The sequence below is a fragment of the Sinohyriopsis cumingii genome, chromosome 1 (assembly GCF_028554795.1).
Source record: "Sinohyriopsis cumingii isolate HCF-2022 chromosome 1, ASM2855479v2, whole genome shotgun sequence".
NCBI classification, from domain to species: Eukaryota; Metazoa; Mollusca; class Bivalvia; order Unionida; family Unionidae; genus Sinohyriopsis; species Sinohyriopsis cumingii.
Genome location: NC_142961.1, coordinates 1,619,547 through 1,643,522, shown reverse-complemented (window position 1 = coordinate 1,643,522; position 23,976 = coordinate 1,619,547). Strand labels below are relative to the sequence as shown.

Here is a 23,976-nt window from a genome sequence, read left to right as displayed (position 1 = left end):
CTGAACAATTCTGCAAGTAACACAAACCTTAAAATTAATCACAGAAGTAATTTCAAAAACGTTTTTATACCCTTTTGTATTTTCAGGTGAATAATGGAAAAAACCTCTTCAAGCAATAAAAAAAAGAAACTTTTTCATTTGAGTTCTTCATTAGGGACATTAACAGAAATAAGAACTCTGCAGATCGGGTAGAGAGAAGAGGTGTTCACAAAACAAATGAAATAGCTCAAAAAAGTAAAGAAATAAGTATAGGTGCTTACAGAATAAGCCCTTTGTCGTGCACCAAGAACTTCTGCATTATAGAAGTCTATATCTTGTGATTGCAACACCTTCTGTGCCCGCACCAAAGTCAAAATCATTTTATTCATTTCCTCCTCTGATAAATTATAAGAACTGTTACTTTTAGCTCTCTTCGCTGAAGGGATGGCATCACTGCTTCCATCTGAGAATTCTCGTTTGCCGTTATCACTGTAATTCTCCATGAAACTAGGATACTCCGACTCACAGTCGCAGCTCATGAGTAAATTTCTTGGGGTTCTGGAGCCTGATTTCTCTGGCGCAAGGTCGGATCCCGAATGGAGGGAAGAAATTTCGTTTTCATCGGATCTAAAAACGTCTTGAGAATCCTTGGTCTTGAGTTTCTTAACTTCCCTTATATTGTCTGACTTTCTTGCTAACGTGTATCTTCCAATTTTGATTGCTGTAAATGTAAATATGAGGTTTCTAAGCATGATAATGTCATAGAATGAGTGTTATAAATGCTAAAAGTATGGCACCTCAAAACCAGCAGTAATCATACAAAGCAAAAACAACCTGTTAAAAATACCAATTAGTGTAGCAAAACCAGAAGAAACTTTCATTTTAGTATATTTTTAAGGTAGCATAGGGTTATAATTTTACAGAGAAAGAATTTTCCCAGGTTTCCTCACTGGTTGTACTGACTATTTAAAAAAGACCTCGTATATCTTAGGTACTGTTCAAAGAACCTTTAATTCCCTTTACTTGGGTGTATGACTGATGGGTGTAATATCGGTTATAGAGTATACAGCTTGGCCTTACTCCAGATGTGCATCTTTCAAACAATGCTAGCTCCGTTTGGTCATTTTCACTTCCTTGACTTCAGAAGTAAATTGTATTTTAAAAAAGGGCCGATAAATTTTTTTCATACATTTTATATATGTAGTAATTCATCCATTGCACTTTCAGAAGATGGTATTGTCTAGTTGTGCAAAATTAATTTTCCCTATTTTAAAAGGTGCTACAGATAGTGTACTTGAGACTAATTCAGGCTGATTCTTTTAGCACAAAGGAGCAGCCATTTAAGTTAGCAGTGATCTTAGATCATGTACGATTTCCATAAGTACAATATCCAAAGAAATGTCACCATATTACATCAAAGTAGCACAGAGGTATGCCAACATTATCTCCACTACGCATGTTTTAAATGCAAACAACTTCACCTTACATATGTCACACTCTCAAAAGTACACAACAACTGGTGAGCGCCCCCTAAATTAATGAGAGCATAAAAGACTGCTAACCTGCTACGGTGAATTCGTTCTATTTTCGGAGCCACCAATTTTCGTGGTTGAAGGAAAAATATACATTTTTGTCGGCATTTAAACTCATGGACTGGGAAAGGAATCTTCTTTTCACAGAAGGCTCGTCATTTCTCGAGTCTAAATTCGCAGTTTATCATAATGAAATCCAAACAAACTTGTACCCGACGAAAAAGAGCTAATTCGTTGTCTATTTCTACATCGTACACTGCAACACATTTTGAGATAAACTGTTTATTCATAAATTAATTTATTCATGATAAATAATTATCTTTGTTAAAGACCAATATACTCGAGAGAGAAAAAATCACGTGTATATGATAAAGCTCCAAGCAGTAGCTTTATCCAACACGTAAGCTAAACTACTCGAAATCTTAACAAGTTATAATGATTAAAAATCAGATCTGATGAAAGTGAAAATAGTGTGAGTTCCGTCACTTGATCATAGCTTACCAGTTATTGGACTGAAACAAAGATATCTGAGGGCCCCAGATGGCCAAATGGTTTAAGGCACTCGCCTTCACAGATAGCAGACATCTCAACCCTAACCGTGTGGGTTCAAGTCCCAGGCTTGGTCAGCGTTGGAGTATGAGATAGTTTGCCAGTAACTTCCCGTGTTTCGGTGTGGTTTCTCCCGGGATTTTTCCGGGATCTACCTCCGCCATATATACTGGCCGTCATGTGCAGAAAATGGCGTTAAACAAAAAAACTACAGTAAAGATAGTCATTCACTGAATTATTCCCGGGAAAATGTAGCAATTTCAATTATTACATGTCGCACCAAATCATTAAAAAAAAAATGACCCCCCCCCTGCTACAACAGCCTGTCGATTTTAATACATTCGTAATCAGTCTTTTTGCTTTCTAAAAGGAAAAGTTTGAATGGCATCATATTTGTTGTTATGCTGGTATCTGAGTCACTTTTGGGTCAAAATTTAAATGTGGCTTAACAACAGTGTCAGAACTATTTACTGATGTTCTACACCAATATTTAAACTTTTATATGAATTATGAAAAGATGTCAAAAAGCGCACCGGTAAATAAAACTGCCCTCAAAAATTAAGCAATGCTGAAAACTGACACATAATGATGTCGTCGCGGTTTCATTACGTCAGCAACTGTCTTTTATACCACGGCCAGCATCTAGCAAAATGTATTTATGAAGTTATAATGAACTTGCAAAATTTAATCTTTAATATTTTTAGTCACTAAAATTAAATGATACAATGCATTTCTCTGATATGGGTCATGCTTTTTTTTTCCTGTCACAAAAATGAATTAACTCTCGTTGTGGTATTTTGTCTGCCATAATTATAATAAACATCACTGGATGCATCTAAGGAATTTTCCATATATAGCTACAATAATATATTGGATTAATATCGTTGACAACTGTTCATGAATCGATGCGGGCTCCTTTTTTAGGTAAAAAATTAACGTTTGTCTTAAGATACAATTATTGAATCAACCTTCATACAAAGGACACTTTAGGTGGAAGTCTGAGATTTTTAGTACTTATCCGGGTTCGCGCCTTCTATCACACACACACACACACACACACACACACACAGAATTCCACTGTTTTTCTCATACGCGAGTGCATTGCCTGGAGCGACTGCCCTCCCAGAGAGCGCCTTGAGACTCATCCGCGAGAGCCCCGATGCAGTAATGATTTGCTGTAGAATTCCCAGGACAGTACCACAAGCTTGATACATGTTGTGGGGGAAGAATTAGTCTGAGACATTTTTGATCCTGCGTGCCTATAATTTTCAGAGAATGACATAAATATTCACAACAGTCGAACGACCATCGCCAATACGATGGCTCAACTTATTGTTCGTGTACCTGCTAATATAATAAATTCTGAGGTACAAAGATTGTCATACCAGATACGATAATGGTTGAGAAAGTATGTACTACCATGTAAGCGACCTTTAAACACTTACAACCGAGACATGCACAATATAAGCGTCAGAAAGAGCCAATAAGACAAAGCGTCACTGCTCTAAAAAAGGTATGTTTGGAATGGAGCGTTATTAACCATCTTTGGTGTGTGTGATTTGGATTTTTTAACGTAGCGTTAACAATTTTTCAGTCCAATTACTACGATGCGGGAGGTCGTGGGTTCGATCCCCTGTCGATTCATAACAAAGACTTATAAAAATGGTACTAACAGCTGCCTCGCTTGGCGCTCAGCATTAAGAGGTTAGTGTTAGGACTGGTCGGCCTGGTGTCAGGATAATGTGACTGGGTGGGACATCATCCTACATGTCTGCGGCATGACTCCCCAGTGCTAGGCATCACTATAAACTGTCACACTGCATACATCGTAGCGATATGACTGACAAAATTGTTACAGCTACGTTAAAATTACAAATCACACACACAGTCGATGGAAGCTAAACCATCAACAGGCCTAGGGACTGTTTCTACAAAGATGAAGTTGAATTCACCGACAAACCCACCGCGATAAATTTTCCGTCAGTTATACTGAACTAACCCTGACTCAACCAAGAAATGAAAAATTACTACAAATATGCAATACAAATATGCAATGACGACGCACATATAACAGTCCTTGCATGAAAATGAGAACGATCGTTAAGGACACCAATGGTGTAGGGCGTAATCAATGTAGTTCTATGTGAAGAAGAAACTGTGCAACAAACAATCTTCTGAGAGACATCAATATTCCCCCATGAAACTATTTTCGATCGCAGCATGGCAGTAGTACCAGGAAGAAAATTAAGTTGGTTGGAAGTTTGTGTGAATCTTGCACACGATCGCCATGCTTCTTGATAAGGTTAGCCTTTCGAGCAATGATACCTCGCGATTATGTTTATTAATAGAGAAATTGACATGGACACCTCAGCGTTACCGATGCAAAAATAATAATCGACGCGGAACCACAACTGCAAGACAAAATCGCCAAGAAGACCGTTATGCTCTCGAAATACAAATGCGTATATGTGGTCGCGGATTCTATTTGCGGACTCTCCGCAGCAACAGCCGTTGTTTTTGTTGTGGCAGGAATTATAACCATGGGTACGCCAATCGGATTTGCTATCGGAACTATATAAATAGCATCCGGTCTTGCGGGTGGCGTTGAAAAAATAATTTTGCTACCACTACATCAACGCGTACGTTTTTATTCAGATATTCTGGCAGCGGCACACACCAGTGCCAGTACAGTTACTAAGCTGAAATCGGTGGTCATAGAAGATATAACCAATATCGCGGCCGAGTTCAAGATCATATTGGCAGAAGTGGAAAACTTATGAAGACTTCGTGTACAGATACGTAACCCAGTGTTTCCCTTTACGCACATTTGTGCGTCAGAGACGCACATTGCAGAAAATTGACGCACACATTTTGTTGCCGTGCGTTTTTTTTTTTTTTTTTTTTTTTTTTTTGACGCAAAGGATTCGCATAATGTGATCAGGATTTATTTAATATCCAATGCATTGGACGAGGGGTGGCACCGTGCATACTTCGCGCATAGGCATTGACTGGTTCCCCGCTTTGTTTACTCCCTGTGTTGCGCTCCTCTATTCGCATAGCGGAGTGCAACGCAGGAACGTACGAAATAAGGAACCAGCCTAACATAGGCAATGTTATGACGGAGTAGCTTCCCCTAATCTCGCGAGCTCTCACGTGATTTCCATCGAGCTCAGCAAGCTGTCATCTCGATGTTTAACCTCAATGCTTGTTGCATTAGAAAGTAATCTCCAGATTAAAACGCCGTGCACTAAGAATCATTAGCAAAGAAAGTGAAAGAAGCAGAACACAAAAGAGTAACTGTGGATCTAACTTTAATAAAAAATTGAGAAAATAATTCCCTTGACTAGAATACGGCATATCCCAAATATACAAATCTAGCCACCCAACTGAAGTTGATGCTACCGTCCAAGGTGTAGAGAGGTGCATTTCTGATGTGAAATCATGGATGACTTATAACAAGCTGCAGATGAATGACGATAAAACTGAGGCCATTCTAATCACAACACAAAGACTCTCTCATTCACATCCTTTACTTCTAACAATAAATATCAGCAACGCCAACATTAAATTCAAACAATCAGTACGAAACCGAGGTGTTAATCTGGACGGTACTCTCACATTGCACCAACATGACATGAACATATGCAAGGCTGCATATCTTGAGCTGAGACGCACCAGCTCAATTCGCAAATATCTTTCAGCTGATGCCACAAAAACACTTGTGTGTCCATTCGTACTTTCAAGACTGGACTATTGTAACTCGATTCTGTCTGGTTCATCTCAATATCTACTCCAGAAACTTCAAAAAGTTCAAAACACAGCTGCTCGGATCATACTTAGAGTACCACGATCAGAGCACACCTCCCCGCTGCTCTGTACCCTACACTGGCTATCCATTCGATCCAGAATCAAACACAAAATGTGTTCTCTGTGCTACATTTCACTGTCGGACTCTAGTCCAACATACCTATCTGACCTCACCCATGTGTACACACCAGCAAGATACTTACGCTCTTCTTCTGACAATCGTATACTCATTATTCCCACTATGAAAACAAAGTCATACGGACAGCGTCCTTTTGCATACCAGGGCCCAGCGACGTGGAATGACTTGCCCACTGAACTTAGACACAGTGATCACATTCAAGAGGGCTCTTAAAACTCACCTATTTCGACTGCAAGAACAAACTTAAAGACCTAATAATGTTTCCTACCTGAAATATTCTCAGCATGTTTTTTTAATTTTTTACAGTTTTTCTAATTTCATGTTGTTTGTTTTTGTAATAACATTATTATGTTTCTTATCTTATAGGTGTTGTCCAATGTTGTAAATCGTTTAGAGCTTCTAAAGATTAGGCGCTATACAAAGTCCTCATTATTATTATTATTATTACCGGTGTGAATTCGGATCGCGTGATTGCGAAGACTGCAAAAGTGAATAATCCTTTCGTGACAGGGCTTAAGAATTTTAAAAAATCTGCCCTCGTTCGCCACAAGATATCTGGAGAACACATTATAACCCAAGACATTCTTTCACAACAAAGAAATCAGCAAACTTGCCAAGGCAAATGCGTTTATTTTGATTACACAGTCAGGGGATCATTGCAGATTTTGTAGGTTTTTAACTTGCTGCAGTAAACGAAAGATCTTAAAATATAAGTGTAACTTATTAGAAACATGATGAATCATTAGCCTCCTTGAGTTTTAGATAAATTTGTTCTAGGACGAAGTACAATTTAATCGATGATAGTATACATTTTATGACAGGCAGTAAATTGACTGCCATTTGGTTAAAAGATTTAGTAGGCTTTCTGTATTGGCTTTTATGAAATATGTTGGTCTATAATATTGCTTCAAAAAGATTATAAGGAGACTGTTAAAAGTATGATTTTAAAAGACAAATGAACTAATAAAATTATTCTTTGAATGGACAATGCATTTGTTTGTTAGTTTATTGGTATGTTTAGAGAGAGAAAGAGAGAGAGAGAGCGAGATTATGTTGTGCAAGTTGCAGTATCCTATTTCAGGTTTAAAAAGTACGAGTCAGATGAAGATTTTGTCAGTACATTTTTGACCCCTACATGTTTTGTTTGACCCCCAGTTCTGACACCAATGTTTTTTTTTTTTAACCCTCAGTTTTACACCCCTGGGGTATACACTTACGTAACCTGAGCGCTTGCACCCTCTAGGCAGAACCAAAACATGCACCGAATATCTAGTAAGCAGTGGGGCTCTCACGAAATAGTCACTAGGACGCTCTCGGGCGAAGAAGTTGCGCCGGACAATGCACTCGCATGTAAAACACATCTAAATGGACGTAGTAGTAGGCACGAACCCGGATAACTAATACAAATCGCAAACTCTCGCCTATCAACTACTCGTTTACAAAATGGTTTTATACCATACATTGATGTCATTGGACACAGAAGAGGAAATCAATCAAAAAAGTATAAAACACTTTATGGTTAAAACATACCCTGTATATATCATAGTTATAGAATGATACACTTTTCATATATACTTTAGAAATGAACAGGAATTCATCATTTTCAAACAATTTTGCTCCAGAGTATGAAAAATGTTTCGATTTCGTTCCCTTGACAGTAATTCAAAGGTGCAAAATAATACGTTTGATTCTGATCGCACTTGTTACAAGACGTTAAGAATTTTATCTCCACATTTAAAAGGGGCCCCGAGTGGCCGAGTGGTCTAAAGCGTTCTCCGTTACGGATCATTGCCATCTCACCTATGTCTGCGTGGGTTCGAGTCTCGGATTCAGGAAATGTAGGTATGCTAGAAAGCTTGCCAGTAGCTTCTCGTGGGTCGGTGGTTCTTTCCGGGGTTTTCCCGGGTTCTTCCTCCACCATTAATACTGGCTGCTATGTATAGCCTATCGTGTGCTCAAAAATGGCGTTAAATCCTACAACAACAACAAACACATTTAAAACATAATAAAATTTTAAATGCAGGAAAGTTATGAATGACAAAAGGTAGATTTTTAACAGATAAACAAGTAAGAACGCCAAGACATGACAGACGATTCTCTATGCATTCATACATGAATGAGACAGGTATTTTGATTTCTTGTTGAGTCTTTTCAAGGAAACAAATATGGTCCCACTTTTGAATTTTTCCATTTAATAAGATACATATCCATGTGAGGGTTGTAAAAGTAACAACAACAATATCAACAACAAAATATACGAGAATATAAGCTAGTGAGGTGCATGTTTATTCGTGTTATTTCCTACATCCAATTTGCAAATTTAGTATGGCCCATAACAGGATTTGTTTAGTAGAAAAAGTTTGCTAACCAATAAAACACAAAATATTAAATAAAATATCCTGTCATAAATTTTCAAACAAGTTTTGCCTTGGTGTAATACGCGTGTTCAGCCTCATAAAATGATAATAATTTTCTGCTGTTGAATAGCCAACGGGAGGGCCAATTTCTTGCCTTATAAGCGTGGTTTTTTACATAGAGTATGTACTCGCTTATAAATTGAGTCAAACTGCAAACAACAAAGATCTTCATCTGCCGTTGCATATTACGCCTGTAGATCAGGGTATATGTTGTTTGTTCTACTGATTATTCCTAACAATCTGCACAGACCCAGCTCTGCCGGTGCATTATGCGACAACAGATCTAATTATGTGCAGTTCGCAGATGGACTGTATTTATATGAGAGTATATACGGTATTTGAATGACGTTAATACATGTATAATGGTATTCTGAGGTTTACTGTATTTGAATCTTAAACATTTTGAAAGTATAAAACGAAAGACATTTTCACGATTGAACAATATGTCATTAACATCCAAAAGGAGAGTAATTTCATTCTGAAACTGTCTTCGCTATCAACGTTAATGGCCATGGGCGCCCGCATGATTTTTCTGCAGAGGGTGGGGGCGACGGTGTCAGGATTTTTTTGCAATTAGTATAGCAAGCAGGCTGAAACTAAAGCTAATATTTACTAAGCGTTTTGAACAGAATCATATGACATAGTTTCAACTTCATTTTCATGATTAAACTTGTCGAAATATATATATATATATATATATATATATATATATATATATATATATATATATATATATATATATATATATATATATATATATAATGATTTCGGATATGCTGCGGGCGTCCATGTTAATGGCTATTAATTCTGTATTCAGTTGTTCAAGGTAATGATTGAGCTGCAAGGTGCAACGGATGCAATTAGCTGCCTTTATCCCCCGCAGTTGTTTCGATTTCGCATCAAGCTATAGCAGATCATGGGCTATGTTGCTTGTTCAACTGACTACTCCAACGAACTGCAAAGACTCAAGTCTGTCAACGCATTATGCGACGGTATATCTGGGTCTGTGTTTGACTAATCCAACGAACTGCAAATACTCAAATCTGTCAACGCATTATGTGACGGTATATCTGCGTCTGCGCACTCTGCAGTTCAACTATTGTAAGCAGAATTATCTACGTAAATAATACCAGGAAAAATCGCCTGTATGAAATGGACTATTCATTTCTATTTGTGATCGCTAAGAAATCTCTGCTAATAAATCATCCAGTACCTTTACATACAATTATAATGCCACTAGTTATTTCAAATTCCACTAGCTATTTCAAATTTTCTTCCAAAACAAAGGGGCAAATAGAGAAAACTATACAAAGAGTAACTTCTTTTACAGAAAAGTAAGCAAAGACTACATAGACATATGTGTGTGCAGTAAATACCATCTTTGCTCATCCCCACAATAAGGCATCTTTTATATCGACACTGTGGACAAGTTATTTTTCGAGCAGGTGCATTTTCGTCGACACTAGAGGGTTCGCCTGTGCACGTGCAAGGTAGATTGACTGTCTCTTTCTTCAAAGTACGTCGAAAGAATGCCTGAAAAAAGATATATAACAACAAAGATGAAGCCATAAAAAGTCCTAAACCAGCTGACAATCTTTTTAAGACACAAGCCAGACTGTATTAAATCTCTTATTAAACTACGCTGCATACTTGCTGACAAGGCAACAATAAATGTGTTCCGTTCTATATCACAAAAAGCTCCATATGCACACCGTCCACATAAACACCGTATATACTCGCATTTTAAGCCAAGTCCCACTGCAAATAACTGAGGCCCCAATCTACCGTCGCGTAATGCGCTGGCAGATTATGGTCTATGTCGTTCGTTCTGCTGATTACTCCTTGAAAACTGCATTGACTGGGATCTCGCGCACTATGCAACGGCAGATATAGGTCTGTGTTGTAGTCAGCAGATGGACTTGACTTGTAAGGAGTACATATGGTAAGCTATTTTAGTCTTCGAAAGGATATTACAATGTTTATCAACATGCCATGTTTTCTTTCTATAAATCACTAAGAGCTTTTACACAGCACATGAGTTCACAGTCTTTTATTACAAGCGACAGTAAAATGAGTTTTTAAAAAAAATTAGCTTCTTGTAATATACATGAATTAATCATATACAAATTATACAAGTCTACAGTATATAGACACAATGCGTCCCAAAACGTTTACAGATTGACGAGCGTTACGAAAGCTGTTTCAATAAAGGGTATTACATGCTTCAAATATAGTGTTTATCAATGATACAAAGTTGCAATCATGTCGGCATTATACAATAAATTCCTCGGTTACATGGTACACATACTGTGATGTATTAGATGCTTTGTTTTTGTTGTTTTTTCTTAAACATACAGTTACAAACTATAATGTTCTAAAAATCCATTATCACTAATTAAATATGAAAATCTCTCTCTCTCTCTCTCTCTCTCTCTCTCACACACACACACACACACACACGTCGTGGCAACATAGGGGTTAAAATCTATGAAATGACGAACGTACAGGATCTTCGTTTGTATTATCCCATGATATCTCTGGACTTGTGAATGATGGTAAAAAGTTAAGTCAAACCAACCAAAGGATGAGAGAGAGAGAGAGAGAGAGAGAGAGAGAGAGAGAGAGTTTATGGTCGGTGGTACTGTTACTAAAGCAGAATAATGACTTAGATCAACTGTAAATATGTTAAACTATTTTAATTACCTCTTGTTGGTTCGTCATTTCGCTTAGTTTCTATTCCACATTCATTTCCACGAGCCAGTATGTGGAATGGCTTTGCGTTCCAATGAATGTCGTATCTAACAAAGTGTTTGTAGTGCGCTGCTAACAAAGTGTTCGTAGTGCGCTACTTTTATTATTAAAACCATCTTTCATGTTTAAATTATAAGTGTGTATTATATTGATTTAATCGATGTGAAGAAAAATAGAAACTAAAAGAAAACAATAAACTTATCAATATGCAAAGGTGATTGTGAATAGCCACAAAAGGCATAGAACTACATTTTGTTGCGGACACACTCAGGGATATGAGGAGTTTATTCACTTGGTCAATACACCACTCCGGTGGCCTAGTGGTTTGAGCATCCGCCTTGGATACGGGGGTGGTGGGTTCGATCCCCGGCCGAGTCATACCAAAGACTTACAAAAATGGTACTAACATCTTCCTCGCTTATATCATTAAGAGGTTAGTGTTAGGACTGGTCGGTCTGGTGTCAGAATAATGTGACTAGGTGGGACATCATGCTACATGTCTGCGTCATGATGCCCCAGTGCTAGACATCACTATTAACTGTCACACTGCAGACATCATAGCGATAGGACTGAAATTTTTTTAAAGCTACGCTGAAAATCCAAATCACACACATATACACTTGGTCAATAAACAGCTGCATGTAGTAAATATTAACTACGTTCAAAGGGCAAATATATGTATTTGTATGTAATATAACTAAAATATATGTACAGTATATATCAATGATATAAATACCACTCGTATAATTTTTTCATATATATATATATATATATATATGTCGCAGAGAGAGAGAGAGAGAGGAGGGAGGGAGTGGGTGTGTAATTTGATCAGCGGAATCTATTGGTCTAAAGTTCGACCAATGGGTTGAATGAAGTTAACTGTATGAAGACTGAATGACGCTCAGACCAAAACCTAAACCATTTATGAGCGAATATATAATACTTGGTCCGACTGACGGATACAATTGGCTATTATGGTAATAGCATGGCTAACCAAAGCATGACTCCTAAGTACACACGGTACTAATGGTATGAAAAATGGGAACCAGCCTGGAAATGGTGAACATAAAATAGATTATATATGGGTTAGGCTGACCAGGATTGGTAAATAATGTAAGTTATGGTGTAGGAAAAAGAATCTTTAGAGAGCTTATCCTAGTTGTAAGTGAACTTTTTTATAGAGATATTGTTTTATTGAAGGAATTTCGGTCCCTTAACAGTCTTGAGTTTGGAACACTCATTACTAAAATTAGCACCTGACTCTCTGGTGCGTAATTGAAAGCACATATTTCAAACACATGCAGGTCCAGAAAATGATGTGGCATATACCCTTTCCTCAACACAGAAGCTGACATCCAGGTTTCATCTATACTGATAAATATAGGTTTGATCACGAGCAGTTAAAAATTTTAAGTTATTGAAGTTTTAATATCATGGTGTTTGCATTGGTTTACTATGGGAACTGAATTAGTAACCGTGAGTCCTTAAGCGGTCGCTATAAGATTTTCACGTAGGACAGTGGAGACCTGATTTTCGTCAGACTGATTGACCAGTCAACGTCAGTCCTATCATGCTACCCTAGATTTAGATTTAGAAGCCACTAGAGACAGACTGCAACAGAACGCCAAGTGCCATGAAAAAGACAGGACAGGAGTCATCTCCTCTAATTATGTACATCTGAAAGTGCTATTTATTATTTTAGCTTTAAGATTCGAATATGTCTATGTCTGCAAGGCTTGTTAAACAAAACAGAAAGTTAATGTAATGCAATAATCCTATTTTTCTACATTTAAGAAAAAGAAAATAACAAATAAAGGCCAAGAGCACTTTATATACCTGTGTATAAATTGTTAATGCTTATCTAGTGTGATAATTTGTTAATGCTTATCCAGTGTGATAATTTGTTACTCCTCATACTAAACACGACTAAATAACGGATCCCAAAATATCGTGGGGGCAAGGATGTCTACATTTTAAGCGTTTCCAGAGCATAATTTTAAACATTTAACTTCATACATTTTCTTTTTAAAAACTTACTCCATGAAAAGTTCCGGTTCATTCACGTTTATTTATGGGGGGGGGAGGGGGGCTCCTAGACGAAGAAATGCAAACTAAATGTCCAAGACGTAGACCTTAAATCCGAATTTTGAGGCTGCAAGTTTTTAATTCCTCCGATTAACATAATTTATTGCTGTCAGTGGTGTTAATACATACAGACAAATAAAGAAAACACAGTAATAATATATAAATCAATAACAGTATCATTATACAAATCAATAATAGAATTTAATAGAACTAGCGTACAAGATCAGAATACTGGATACAAGTTTACCAACTTTTCCCCTTCCAATACATACATGAAACCATGCAGACCAGATGGAATGAATATACAGTCCAGTTTTATGGAGAGAGAGAGAGAGATTCAAGCTCAACTGTCATGCCGTGGTGTTGTTTTACATTCTAAGTTTACACTTCAGAGTGATAAAAAATTTCTTAAAAATTACCACTCAGCCATTATCACGGAGTACTGAAAAATTACCACTGTACCATTATCATGGAGTACTGAACAATTACCACTGAGCCATTATCATTGAGTACTAAAAAGTACCACTATGCCATTATCATGGAGTACTGAAAAAATACCACTAAGCTATTATCATGGAGTACTGAACAATTACCACTGAGCCATTATAACGGAGTACTGAAAAAGTACCACTATGCCATTATCATGGAGTACTGAAAAATCACCAATGAACCATTATCATGGAGTACTGAAAAATCACCAATGAACCATTAGCATGAAGTACTGAAAAATCACCAATGAACCATTAGCATGAAGTACTGAAAAGTCACCAATGAACCATTATCATGGAGTACTGAAAAATCACCAATGAACCATTATCACGGAGTACTGAAAAATCACCAATTAACCATTATCATGGAGTACTGAAAAATGACCAATAAACCATTATCACGGAGTACTGAACAATCACCAATTAACCATTATCATGGAGTACTGAACAATCACCAATGAACAATTATCAAGGAGTACTTAGCAATTACCACTGTGCCATTATCATGGAGTACTCAAAAATCACCACTCAGCCATTATCATGGAGTACTGAAAAATTACCACTCAGCCATTATCATTGAGTACTTAAAAATTACCACTCAGCCATTATCATGGAGTACTGAAAAATCACCAATGAACCATTATCATGGAGTACTGAACAATTACCAATGAACCATTATCACGGAGTACTGAAAAATTAGCACTAAGCCATTATCATGGAGTACTGAACAATTATCATTGACTACTGAAAAATTAGCACTAAGCCATTATCATGGAGTACTTAAAACGTTACCACTCAGCCATTATCATGGAGTACTGAAAATCACAAATGAACCATTATCATGGAGTACTGAACAATTATCATTGAGCCATTATCATTGAGTACTGAAATAGTACCACTAAGCCATTATCATGGAGTACTGAAAAATCACCAATTAACCATTATCATGGAGTACTGAAAAATCACCAATTAACCATTATCACGGAGTACTGAACAATCACCAATTAGCCATTATCATGGAGTACTGAACAATCACCAATGAACCATTATCATGGAGTACTTAAACTTACCACTAAGCCATTATCATGAAGTACTTAAAAATTACCACTGTGCTATTATCATGGAGTACTGAAAAATCACCACTCAGCCATTATCATGGAGTACTGAAAAATCACCACTCAGCCATTATCATGGAGTACTGAAAAATTACCACTCAACCATTATCATGGAGTACTGAAAAATTGCCACTCAGCCATTATCATTGAGTACTTAAAAATACCACTCAGCCATTATCATGGAGTACTGAAAGATCACCAATGAACCATTATCACGGAGTACTGAACATTTACCAATGAACCATTATCACGGAGTACTGAAAAATTAGCACTATGCCATTATCATGGAGTACTTAAAAATTACCACTGTGCCATTATCACGGAGTACTGAAAATTACCAATGAACCATTATCATACAGTACTGAACAATTATCATTGAGCCATTATCATTGATTACTGAAAATTAGCACTAAGCCATTATCATGGAGTACTTAAAAATTACCATTCAGCCATTATCATGGAGTACTGAAAAATCACCAATGAACCATTATCATGGAGTACTGAACAATTATCATTGAGCCATTATCATTGAGTACTGAAAAATTAGCACTAAGCCATTATCATGGAGTGCTTAAAAATTACCACTGTGCCATTATCAAGGAGTAGTGAAAAATCACAAATGAACCATTATCACGGAGTACTGAAAAATCACCAATGAACCATTAGCATGGAGTACTGAACAATTACCATTGAGCCATTATCGTTGAGTACTGAAAAATTACCACTAAGCCATTATCATGGAGTACTGAAAAATCACCACTGAGCCATTATCATGGAGTACTGAAAAATTACCAATGAGCCATTATCATGGAGTATTAAAAAAAACACCACTGAGCCATTATCATGAAGTACTGAAAAATTACCATTAAGCCATGATCATGGAGTACTTAAATTTACCACTGTGCCATTATCATGGAGTACTGAAAAGTGTCCACTGTGCCATTATCATGGAGTCCTGAAAAATTACCACTGATCCATTATCACGGAGTCCTGAAAAATTACCACTGAGCCATTATCATGGAGTACTGAAAAATTACCACTAAGCCAGAGGTGGGCAAACTTTCCAGTGCAAGTGCATCTTACACAAATTTACACCTTGTCGCGTGCCGCATAGTTCATTAAGTAAAATAATTAATATTTGAAATAGCAAAAACAAAAGGTTTTTCTAAATAACATCTAATTAATTTTCAGTTGTTAATATTTGAAAACTTAAATTTAAACTTCAAAAGAAGCACATGTATTTGATAAACAGAGTCAGTGCGAATGATGACTTGTTCCTAGGCCGCATAAAAACCCTTGGCGGGCCGCATGCGGCCCGCGGGCCGTAGTTTGCCCACCTCTGCATTAAGCTGTTATCAGTGAGTACTTAAAAATTACCACTGTGCCATTATCATGGAGTACTAACTTGAAACAGTCCGAAGATAATATAGTACAAGTTCTTTGCAGATCACATTAATTTGCGATGGACAGAGTGCTACGGCGTTCAAATCATTTTCCACACCATTTCTCTCAGATGAATCATTGTGGATAATGCCACTGTACAAACGCTCAATAAATTCGCACCGCCACCACTTCCTAATAACACAAGGAAACAAAATCCACAAGCACTTTATTTTTTATTCAAACAACCTCCATGGTTGCAGACGATACCCAGGAAAGGATGGTGCACATGCAGAAACATATAACAATAAAAGGCATTACAAAAATAAAAATATGATGGAAGCAAATATTTTTGGCACTTTAATATACATGTACGTGACCTACTGACCTCCAACCATCCAACTATGCTGGGAGTGCGTCCTGAATCCGAAAACATCATCATCTCGTGTTTGAGAACAAAGCAAGTCAATATATTAATCAACGGGTGAAGGTCACGTCTTACCGCTCCACCCTCATCCCTTCTATCATAATCTGAAACCTACGTACGTTGTCTTCGACTCGCCCTCGTGAAACATCGTACCAAAAAATACAGATATCTTGGCCCGGTATATATGACTGAGAGACTACGGGTCAAAACAAAGTCCAACTTACATGGAAGAACTGACAGATGGTCGATGTACAGACACGTGGACGTACGTAATGAAATATTCTGCCCAAACACAAAAGAGCCGTTTCACACGTGACATAGGGAAGACGATAGTGATCACACACACAAAAAGCGTTTATACAAATGACACAAGATAATCATAAACACCGTCTCGAGGTGTAAGACCCCTTATGGTTCCCATCGTTGTTATACTCGCATGCAAAAAGATAGTATTACTATAAGGTGGTGTTTTTTTTTAAAATGTGTGATTTAGGTGAGCGAGACATTTATATTATACAATATATAGAATATGACTCGCTTAACATGAAGTTATTGCGAAAGAATAACAAAAGTGAAAGTGCCCTCTGCACTCGTTAATACGTGTAGTCAAAATGCAAACACCAAAGATCCAGACTTCACGTAGCATAACGCGCCTGCAGATCATGATCTGTCCTCTTTGTTCTACTGCGTGCTCCTAACAAACTGCACATAACCAGATCTGCCGGCGTATTAAGCGACGGCAGAACTGGATCTTTGCAGTTTGCCGTTTGTAGCCTGTTATAAGTGAGTACATACGGTTGGTTACAGCGTAGACTAAATTTAGTGCTGACGACACAGAAGTACAGTAAACAAATGTACACAGTTCTGTGAAAGACTTCACATGCAATCTAAGAAGAAAACGAAGACGGTAATATTTATAATCCGTGATGTAATGATTCAACACAGCGGTACGCATTCACCGTAAAGAAAATTGGATAATGTTTTATATTCCATGATTTGATGACTGAACAATGCGGTACGCATTCATACTTTCCTTTAAATATAACAGACAAAATAATTGCCGTTTTCAAGGGTCATAAAAATTAAATTAGGTTACACATAAAAGAAAATCTGTTAAAATAAGATCTGGTAACATAATATAGCCAATGGTGTAAATGAAGCAAAAATGAAAGCGTATTCTCATGTGACAAAAACTATGACTTGGTGCAGAGAGAGAGAGAGAGAGAGAGAGATTTTGTAACAACAGAATTGAAAGAAGTCTAAGTTCCATCAATGATATTAATAACATGTTTTAATGTTTCATAATATAAAAATTTCCAAAAGTAAACTTGTTTGAATATTACAAATATAATTATATTTCTGAACCTTTAAATACATATTTGACACGTGTCATGTATGTCAATATGGCGCCCGAATATGAAGATCAGACATGTAATCAGGCCAAAAACGAACATTTGTACAAGTTTCCGCTTAAAAAAATAAGTAAAACTTCCATTCTTTAGTTATTTACTTGTGTATGTTAATGTGTTATGGATATTTATTCCTTTAGAAGACAGATAATCATTTTAACTACAGCAGTTTGTTTCCTGTTTGAATTTTACGTAATGCCTCTATTCCACTAAATATTCCCTCGCTTCCCGAGTCACTTTGTTTTATGCTCAAAGTCTTCCCCATGTGTTTTTTGCCTTCCCACTCGAAGTTTCCCAGCCTATTATAACAGTAGTGTCAAGATTAAACTGCATGCTTCAGTGTCAACACTTACTAAATGTATTAACGATCTCTGTATGTCAATACAACATTTTTTACAAGGTGACAGGTATAGTGAAAGCTTCACTATCCCACTTTAGACAACTTCCATAACAATTAACATAAACACCGCAAGGTAATCTACCATAGTGAATACGTATATTTAGGGAGATGAGATTTTCTTCCGAGCTGAGATATTTTTTATTCGTTTATCTCAAGATACTTTTTTTTCTCAAGTAATATAATGGATCTAATACGGTGTCATTTTGCTATAAATCAGAGAAAGATATCTTCCAGCTATATTAGACGGATATAAAAAAAAAAACAAGTCCATACAAAGAAATGAAATTGTTGGTTTCTAATATGACTGTGGTATACCGTGGTACGTTTCTCTGTATGTACCGTGCTATATTGTGGTACTAAATATACTAGAAGTAATGGTGGTCAGTTGCATGGATGTCTGTTGACCCCCTAACCCAAACAAAATTAAACATAAATCCATGGAGACAGTCTACTTTTTTTTTACAAATGAAAGTGGGGTCGGTTTGTCGTGGACAAGAAACTTAAAGAAAAAAATATCGCTGACTCAACAACGACAGTGCTACAAATGTGAATATTTGCTGCAGAAATGAATACATTCACGCACCGGTCTCTAAAATGACCCTCTAAACTTTATGTTTAATATTGCTCAAATGGAATCGGATAGTTCAGTTCCAACACTGAAAATGCCATGTTAAGAATGCAGCATGAAACTCAGTCCTACCTTTGGACTGTCCTATTTAATTTGGCACAAAAATGAGTCATATTTTGCATCCACACTGGTGCACTGACTAAATCGGTTAATTTTTTGATTATATCCACCTTGAGGATTTTAAAGTGCAAACAACCTGTCTGCAAACGAAACAAGTTTACGTTTCTGTGATAATCCAACTACTTGGAATTTCAAATAAAAATTCTCTCGCACACAAGGATGAAGGCTGTGAGTAATATTGCTTAATAGCCGGGTTGACATTTTTCTAATGCGTGGGAGATATGAGAATAAAATAACCCAAGCGGACAGATGCAGATGGGGGAGGGAGGTTACACAAACATTTTTGTAATAAAACTTAATCCTGCATTCCAACTTGGTAGGAAAGGAAAATATTAAAGAATAAATATTAAATCCGTTCCCAAAAGTTAGACGCAATCCATATTTCCCGAATAGCATTAAAATACGTAAAAGACTCAAAACCGCTATTCATCCTTCCAGACTATATTGACTTTTAAAACGGACTCTTCAGAAATTCGATAATAATTTGTTTTATACGTAACCTGTTCGACTGCAGTCGGCGTTTGAATTTTAGCGGACACTAGACAAACTTTTTAAAGTTACGCAGCTTATTTCTTTGATGCAGCCAGGCATTCAACGTCGGTGGACTGTTTTATTAAACACTTTTATATATTAATCCTTTATCGTTTCTGCATGGGTTAAATAAAGGCTGTTCTATGAAGGGGGGGGGGGCGTCAAGCGTACGTACGCAGGTGGGAGTTGTAAAAAAAAAGTACGAACGTGTATGGGGGGAGGAGAGGTCAAGCTTTGATAGATTTGTGCGTACGTACTAAATGGATGGCCCCTTACCGAATTGCATACTAGTCCTCTTACTGTATTCGATAATAGTCCACTGATGTACATGATGATTACACTGTTTATAAGGATATGATAATAATTTTCATTCAAAATCGGTTTATTTATTTACACCTAAGCATTTAATGCTTATCGCCTACAACAAAAAATATATCGTGAACGTAAATATGTAAACAAATGTTCAGTGTTGAAAAAAAGATTAACACAAATTATTATTAAAACTTCTAATTTAGAATGAGGTCAAATAACATAACTTGCTTTCTCAATTCATACTAAATATACATGTTTTGCTGCATAGCTTTACGTAATTATAGGCATCAATTCATACTAAATATGCATGTTTTGCGACAGAGCTTTACGTAATTATAGGCATCAATTCATACTAAATATGCATGTTTTGCGACATAGCTTTACGTAATTATAGGCATCAATTCATACTAAATATGCATGTTTTGCGACATAGCTTAACGTAATTATAGGCATCAATTCATACTAAATATACATGTTTTGCTACATAGCTTTACGTAATTATAGGCATCAATTCATACTAAATATGCATGTTTTGCGACATAGCTTTAAGTAATTATAGGCATCAATTCATACTAAATAAGCATGTTTTTGCTACATAGCTTTACGTGAATATAGGCATCAATTCATACTAAATATGCATGTTTTGCGACATAGCTTCACGTAATTATAGGCATCAATTCATACTAAATATGCATGTTTTACGACATAGCTTTACGTAATTATAGGCATCAATTCATACTAAATATGCATGTTTTGCTACATAGCTTTATGTAATTATAGGCATCAATTCATACTAAATATAGATGTTTTGCGACATAGCTTTACGTAATTATAGGCATCAATTCATACTAAATATGCAAGTTTTGCTAAGAGAAAAGAGAGAGACAGAGAGAGAGAGAGAGAGATTTGGATTTTTAACTTAGCTTTAACAGTCATATCGCTAAGATGTATGCATTGTGGCAGTTTATAGTGATGTCTGGCACTGGGGCATAATGCCGCAGTCATGTCATTTCAGAAAATAAACTTTTGGGCCCCCTCCCAAAGAGGTGCTTATGAGAATATCCCACCCCCACCCCCCAGCTCGTGCGTGAAGAAAATTATGATCGTGAAAGCCATGTCAATTAACAATATATAAACTAATAGGGATGATAATACAATTAGGAATATAAACCGTCATTATTCATTGACACGCTATCGAAAATTGGTACACGAATCTGTTGTTAAAAGATACTTTTTATCAGAACGAATTTTGTACGAAGTATATGAAATGGGAAGTTAAAGAAAGAAATAATTCAGTAAAGGATTAACGTACTTTCAAAACGAATACACATTAAATGATACCGCGGGCCTTAATATGAGATAACTGATTTCGCCAACGAAAATGATTTGTATTAGCATCGGTTTTGGTAACGGAAAAAGATGAATGTGTTGAGTCTCACATTTGTTTTTTAAATGTCAGATCGGACTCCACCAATCGGACTCCACATACATGTTCTTTACTTTCTTTCTTTGTGCGAAATTTCTGTTACATGCACATCATTACTGTCGAGCTTGAAACTATGTCCATTTTGAAATATTTAGGAGACCTGACGTATCTGTATAAACCGGACATAAAATATTTTTATGATAAATATATTTACAAAATTGTTTGGAGCAAATAAATCATACAGAACGTTAACACAGTTTCTGGAACAAAAGAAACAAGTAGATCTGAAATGAATACCATGATTTTTTAAATTTATTACTAGTTTTGTAAAAGTCTAAATTAATCCACTACTGAGGGATTACATGTCTGGGGATACTGGAATTATATATTCAATTAGCAACAACAAAAAATATCAATACATGAAAAATGTCTTTGCCAAACAAAATAAATGGCGACAGGAACAGAGAGAGAGAGAGAGAGAGAGAGAGAGATACGTACCAGTGATAGCTCTATCCATTTAACGTTCATCTTACGCAGAAAACTTCATGCGTATGTTATACATTGGAAAGAATATATATATATATATATATATATATATATATATATATATATATATATATATATATCGCAGGCTTTCGCACGTACCCACGCTAGCCGAGCATTGGACTCGTGTGTGTGTGTGTGTATATATATATATATATATATATATATATATATATACACACACACACACACACACACACACACATCATGTTTGTCATAGGCACAATTAGAGTGCAGTAGAAAACAAGTTTTAAAGTACCTTAAGGATGTTTGGGACCTTTTGACCCCTACTTCAAAGGTATCCACAAAACAAACAAACAATTAAAATCATAAGTATAGAAATGAAAATACACAGCCGTACATGCTGTGTGTTGTCAAAAAGTTTGCCTGACACAGATGAACAGATAGCTGTGTGTTGTCAATAAGTTTGACTCACACACAAACACGCGCACAGATGAACAGATAGCTGTGTGTTGTCAATAAGTTTGCCTCACACACAAACACGCACACAGATGAACAGATAAAGTAAATTTATGGCAAACGTTATTTCAAAGAAAACTAGAGAATGTGGAGAGAATATTATCTGCTTCGTTATTTGTATGTCATATATGCATGATTTCACTGTTAATCCATGAAGCGATGAAATGAAGGAGGTAACTAGTATATGCAATGTGAGAACTTGGGGTGTACATAACAACGAAACTGACTAAAGGAAAAACCTGAGAAGCAAATGGAGAGATAGTTTTATTTAGTTGGTTTAAACCGTACTTTTAACACATTATTGACTATTTCATGCCGAGGAAATTAGACAGACTGGCAGACAGATAGATAGATAGATAGATAGATAGATTACATTAGTACCTTGCATGCTTCACACGTATTGGCTCCATAGTGCAACCCCGATGCCTTGTCCCCACATACCCGACATGGAGGTAGCATGGGGGGTAGTCCCGTGGAACGATCCGCACTTTTTTCGCAATCCGATGGGACTGAAGGTCCACACGACTTGGGTAAGGTCATCTCACTATCCTCCTCCATTTCAAAAGCTAACTTTTGTTCTTTTCGAGTTAACAAAATCAGCAAGATATTATTTAAGTATATCTCACATTTCGTTCATGAACAACACTAAACTGTTAGACCGTACTCCTTCCTCATTGTGGTAAAGTATGTACATGACATAATGAGTATTATCAGAGGTTTGTAGGTCTAAGTATTAGTCAGACAGATTTCAATATACACTGACGTACAGGTAAGGTTGTCGCTAGGTTAAACACGGTCGAAATCCAGGTGTCCTACTTTATGGAACTCTACCGGTATCGGCTTTGTTATCATTTACTCATTTACGACCAGACCCGTTGTTCTGCATTCTAACACGGATGTCCGGTTGATGCCACGAAGTGGGCAACGCTACCAGATTATCCCACATATCTTCCATTTTTTGTTGTATATTCCATAAGTTGTAAATAGCGTAATACACAAGGTTTGATTATACACGCATATATATATTTACGTGTGTCGGCGCACGCCTGAGTAGGAGTACCGTGCTCTAGCGAACTGTCCTATTTGTTGACCTTACAGCAACACTGTAAGTTATGTGTACTACGTAGACATAACTGACTCACTGACACCTCAAGGGAATTCACCGGGTTCAATGATCATTGAAACTGACTGGAATAAACTAGTTCGTAATTCGAAAGTTTACAGTTTACATCTAGTCGACACACTTACAGTCAACAGATGTGCAGTTCTCAGACTGGTCTTTAGTCGGTTTTGTTGTTGTTATTTATTTGTTTGTTGTTTTAGTTTTCCCGCTGGGGAATGCCTGTTAAGGGATTACGCTGGAGGAATAAATACGATAACCTTGCTTGCGACGCTTCTATTGGCTGTAAAGTTTTTTCTTAAACCTTGTACAGCTTATAGCAAGCATGGGCAACTGGC

At 36.7% G+C, this 23,976-nt stretch overlaps 1 protein-coding gene across 3 annotated transcripts in view; it reads right to left on the bottom strand.

Moving 5' to 3' along the window:
* Window positions 1-23,663, bottom strand: part of LOC149806315 (nuclear receptor subfamily 1 group D member 2-like) — a 41,044-nt gene extending 17,381 nt beyond the window's left edge. The window contains exons 1-3 of one of the 3 annotated variants that reach the window (XM_089951500.1): window positions 22,900-23,663; window positions 9,800-9,956; window positions 261-700 (exon numbers count right to left, since the gene is read on the bottom strand). In XM_089951500.1, coding sequence (XP_089807626.1) covers window positions 261-700; window positions 9,800-9,956; window positions 22,900-23,076 — 774 coding nt within the window. In that variant the 5' untranslated portion in view covers window positions 23,077-23,663. Of the gene's footprint in view, window positions 1-260; window positions 701-9,799; window positions 9,957-11,126; window positions 11,204-16,630; window positions 16,870-22,899 lie in introns of those variants that run through there. The other 2 variants (XM_089951507.1, XM_089951510.1) reach the window with 2 other exon arrangements.
* Between the last annotated feature and the right edge of the window lie 313 nt (window positions 23,664-23,976).